A 5000-nucleotide genomic window follows, 5' to 3' on the forward strand; every position below is an offset into this window, starting at 1 on the left:
ATGTTTACTCAATATGTAGCTCCCCCTCCCCCCAAAAAAATAATAATAATTACAGATTACAAAAAAAGTCAGCCAGTTTAGTTTAGGTGTCTTGATCCTCTCCTAAAACTGCAACTCAGCTTTAGTCTTCCTCTAATTGGTGCATCTGGTAGTCGCTCCTCTAGCCTGGGAGTGAAGGATATGGTGTACCCTTCTAGTCATCCAAAATATTGTGTTTCTAGTTATTATTCATCCAGTGATAATGAGTAACGAAGGAGATCCGAGAGAAAATAAAATTAATTGCATTTTTTTTTCTGTCTCTAAGTATCAGACTGACTTTTACCTTTTTTTCTTTTCTTTTCCTTTTTTTTTCTGAGGGGAACAAACGATTTATTCAATTTCATTCACTTACTGATTTATTTTTTTATAATTTTTGAGAAGCGGATGACAGGAATCTTTTTACTTATCCATTACATTTGAAAGACACAAGGTAGGAGCGTCTCTCTATCCCTGACTCCACGTGCTTCAAATATAAGTAAAATAAACAAGACTCTGAGGAAAGTGAGGCTGCGGGTGATGGATGGAGGGTCACGGAGGGTCAGGAAGGTAGTGGCGGAAGGGCGTGAGACGAGGTCATAAGGAGAGGAACAGAGGAAGAAAGAAAAAGGAAAAGTGAGGTTGTCCATGTTTCTTGGCCTATCCTATACCGCCATTACAATCTGTGTGTGTGTGTGTGTGTGTGTGTGTGTGTGTGTGTGTGTGTGTGTGTGTGTGTGTGTGTGTGTGTGTGTGTGTGTGTGTGTGTGTGTGTGTGTGTGTGTGGGGTTGTCCTTCAATTCCCCTCTCACGGACATCCTTCTCATCCTTCCTTCCTTCCTTCCTGTTTTCATTTCCTTCCTTCTTTCAACACTCCCCTTCCTACAACTGACCAATGAATAACACAGGTTTCGTCTCTCTCTCTCTCTCTCTCTCTCTCTCTCTCTCTCTCTCTCTCTCTCTCTCTCTCTCTCTCTCTCTCTCTCTCTCTCTCTCTCTCTTCCCGCCACCACAGTTCATCAACACAACTGTGTCATTATTTTCTAATCACCCTACTGGTCCTTGTTCAAACGACCTATTTTCCCAGTAAATTTTCCCCACGCCCCCCCATCACCCCCCGGAGTAGACATATGATCCACGCCTCCCTCCCTCTCTCCTTTCCTTCCTTCCTTTCACAAACAACAGCGCCCTTTCTACTGTTTTCCTTTCCTAGGCCTCGCTTCCCTCTCCCTCACAAACACAGAACTCAGATGATTATTCTATCTTCTCTTCCTCCTCCTCTTCCGCGCGAATATTCTCTTTACTTCTCTCTCTCCCTTCCTGTGTATGGATGTGGCCTGGGTGAGGACAGCTGCGAGTCTCTTATAAGGTCAGGTCACGAAGGGGTAAGGTCCCAGTGAGAGTAAATTGGTGTGTCTTGACCTGGAACACTTTCTCTCTCCTTTCTGGTCTGTGCTCAGCGTCAGGAATGCTGCCCGGCAAACAGAGCGTGAGTCGCGCAGTGGGTGGAGAGCCCGCACGTCACGCAGGCGGTAGAGGAGGCGGCAGTGAGAGGAGTGGGAGGTATAAGCCCCGGGGAATGGCAAGGCATGCAGCGGAGTGATGTAGGCAGCCACACACACGCCTGCACAGCCACACGGTGTTCACAAAGCCTCATCAATTTCCGTTTCTTTTTATTGGGAAACGTGAGCCTCGCCTCATGTTATCACTGCTGACGTCAGTGATAAAGCTGATATTTCTTACTGACACCTGTCCCACTGCAGGTGTGCTGGGCTCAGGGAGGGAGGGGGACAGGGAACGGCTTACCTGAGATGAGCAGCGCTGCCACGGCGGCGATGATGAATGTCCCAGCAGAAGGTACAGTCTGGCCCAGGCGTGAGGCCTGACGGCGGCCCACACGTGGTACACTTCTCGCTGCACGTGCCGCGGCCGCCGGACAGGCCTGAGAGCTGCCACCACCAAGCGGCTCACACGCCTCAGCAGACGAAGGAGGCGCGGCGCCAGGCCTCCTTTGCCTCGTCCTCCAGCCATATTACCACGCGGGGCACCTCTCCTGGCGGCGACTCACCCACAGGAGTAGGCCATGCCTCAGGCCTCACCTCGCCGCCGTCACCGGACCAAGGTGGGTGGGCGCGGCGGGCAGTGCATGGGGCGTCAGGGCGCGGTACACTCACGGAGGGCGTCCAGCACACTTCAGCAGAGAAACACGAGCTGCGTCTGCTTGTCGCAAGGCACATCTGACCCGTCGGAGTGCTCGTCGCGGAGTAGCGGTGGCGGTAATGTAACGCGAACCTGGGCAGGAAAGCACAGTGCTTGATCTGCCTGAGAGCCGGCGGGGGGAGGCCATGGGAGGCAAGAAAAGGCAGTGATGGGTAAGAGGGAAGGAGCAAAAGGACGGCGGTTCAGAGAAGTTTCCCTCGGTGTCTCGTTACGCTGAGGAGAAAACGGTAATTTGCCCCCTGTCAGCCGCGGACAAAGGGTGACGAGCAGGGCGCCGCGACGCACACCCCGCCCCGCCCCGCCCCTGCAGGGACATTATATCTTTGAGGTAACACACGGGAGGGCATCGTGAGAGAAAGAGAGAGAGAGAGAGAGAGAGAGAGAGAGAGAGAGAGAGAGAGAGAGAGAGAGAGAGAGAGAGAGAGAGAGAGAGAGAGAGAGAGAGAGAGAAAGCAGTAATTGCATGTCAAACAAGTAATAGTAAAGGTCCCACTGCGCCCACCCCACCCGACGTCCACGCCCACGCCACGCCCTCTCAACGCCTACGCTCCAAACAAGGTCCCCCGCCCCTCCCCACTCGCCCTTGTACACCCCACCGTCATCCTTCACCTTTAACACGCCCACACACTCACACACACACACACACACACACACACACACACACACACACACACACACACACACATGCCAATCACCGAAACGCCATTAATTACACGCAAGTAACGGGACTGTAATCCTCTCTCATCCTCCTCACTCACACACACACACACACACACACACACACACACACACACACACACACACACACACACACACACACACACACACACACACACGTTAAGGGTTTCAAAGTTAAGCCAAGGCGCCCTTTAGTGTGGTCACGCCCGCCCCTTCAGACCCTCAATGACACGGGTGGTTTAAGGAGGAGATGGGCGGGTGTGGGCGGGCTACGGGTGAGGGGTGAGTGTGGGCGTGAAATGCTATGATTACACCTCCTCCTCTTCGTCTCTTTTAGTCTTGTTAATTTTATATAGCTCGTCCCACATTTAAAAGGCGTGTGTGTGTGTGTGTGTGTGTGTGTGTGTGTGTGTGTGTGTGTGTGTGTGTGTGTGTGTGTGTGTGTGTGTGTGTGTGTGTGTGTGTGTGTGTGTGTGTGTGTACTGTATCATGTTTTCTTCTTATTCCACTTTTTTCCTTGGTTAAAATTTCAACTATTTACGCATTCATTAATTTACTTATCTCCTTATCTTTCTTTATCTACTTATTTCCTTCATTATTATTTTTCTGTCTTTACAATATTACTTCTCTTTCTTCTCATTCTTCCATCTCCCATCTTCCTTCACCCTTCCACTTCTCGATCTCCTTTCCTCCTCCACCTCCTCCTCATCCTCCCTTCTTTCTCAGTATTACATCAGAAGCGTCTCACTATCCTCCTCCTCCTCCTCCTCCTCCTCCTCCTCCTCCTCCTCCTCCTCCTCCTCCTCCTCCTCCTCCTCCTCCTCCTCCCACACATCAACCATCCCCTCTCTGTAGGTCATTCCCTCCTCTCACTATCATTTCTCTTCTTCCTCTCTCTTCTTTCTCCCTCCTCTTCCTTCTTTCCTCTCTTTCCTGTCCTTTTAATTTCACACTCGTCTCTCTTTTCCAATTTTTTCCTCTCTTCCTTCATATTCTCACTCTAACCTCTCCATTTCAATCCTTTTTTTCTTCCTGTTACTAATTTTTTCCCTCTTCCTTCTTATTATTTTTCCCTTCTCTTCATTTTTTTTATTTCCTGTATTATTTTATTTTTCATAGTTTTCCCTCTATCACTTCTTTTTTTATTTCTCTTTCCCTTCTTATCGTTGTTTCTTCTTCTTCTATGTCTCTCAATTTCTTCCGTATTTCCTCTTTTCTTCATCCTTTCCCTCATCCCTCGTTAAATGAACCTTAGCTCTCTCTCTCTCTCTCTCTCTCTCTCTCTCTCTCTCTCTCTCTCTCTCTCTCTCTCTCTCTCTCTGACCTCATCTTTCCTCTCTTCCCTTCCTCTCCCTAAAGAACTTACCCTCCTAACTCTCTCCTATCTTCCTTTCCTCGCTAAACCGCTTCTGACCTCTTATTTTTCCTCCTCCTCCTCCTCCTCCTCCTCTTCCTCCTCCTCCTCCGTCTCATCTTCCCTTCCTTCCTTCCTCTTCGTTGCCTCTGTGGTCTTCCTCTTTCCTCAATTCTCTCTCTCTCTCTCTCTCTCTCTCTCTCTCTCTCTCTCTCTCTCTCTCTCTCTCTCTCTCTCTCTCACCAGGGGCATACATATAAATTTCTCTCCTTTTTCTCCTCTCTTTTATTCTACGTTTTCTATGCAAGCTTCGTTTTCTTTATGGTTTTTGATTTTCCTGTTAGCAATGTCATGTTTTCCTGATTTTTCTTATTCTTCAATTGATTTATGGAAGTTTTTTTGCTTTTATTTCCTTTCTGTTCTTTCCCTCTTTCTCATTTCCTTCTTTTATTTTCCCTGTGTGTTGTTTTCCACTCTTTCCTTTGGTCCGTTTCAGAGTTTAGATTTTTCCCTCTCTCTCTCTCTCTCTCTCTCTCTCTCTCTCTCTCTCTCTCTCTCTCTCTCTCTCTCTCTCTCTCTCTCTCTCACGCTACAGTTGTTCCCGCCTTGGTACTGCAGTGCACACCATGACTCGTTTTCTGTTCGTTCCCATTTTCTTTTTCGTGTCTGTAGTAGAGGGCGAGAGAGAGAAAGAGAGAGGGTAACTGAAAATTTTATCTTTTTTCATATACTT

The 5000-nt window shown here is 48.5% G+C and overlaps 1 protein-coding gene across 3 annotated transcripts in view; it reads right to left on the reverse strand.

Moving 5' to 3' along the window:
- The window catches only part of LOC135103467 (cytohesin-1-like), a 213120-nt gene that overhangs the window by 97353 nt on the left and 110767 nt on the right, over positions 1 to 5000 (reverse strand). The window contains exon 1 of one of the 3 annotated variants that reach the window (XM_064009797.1): positions 1822 to 2453. The exons of the other annotated variants lie outside the window; for them this stretch is intronic. Within the exon in view, the coding sequence (XP_063865867.1) occupies positions 1822 to 2046 (225 nt within the window). The 5' untranslated portion in view covers positions 2047 to 2453. Of the gene's footprint in view, positions 1 to 1821; positions 2454 to 5000 lie in introns of those variants that run through there. 3 annotated transcript variants of the gene reach the window in all.

The sequence above is a fragment of the Scylla paramamosain genome, chromosome 9, assembly GCF_035594125.1.
Source record: "Scylla paramamosain isolate STU-SP2022 chromosome 9, ASM3559412v1, whole genome shotgun sequence".
Taxonomy (NCBI): domain Eukaryota; kingdom Metazoa; phylum Arthropoda; class Malacostraca; order Decapoda; family Portunidae; genus Scylla; species Scylla paramamosain.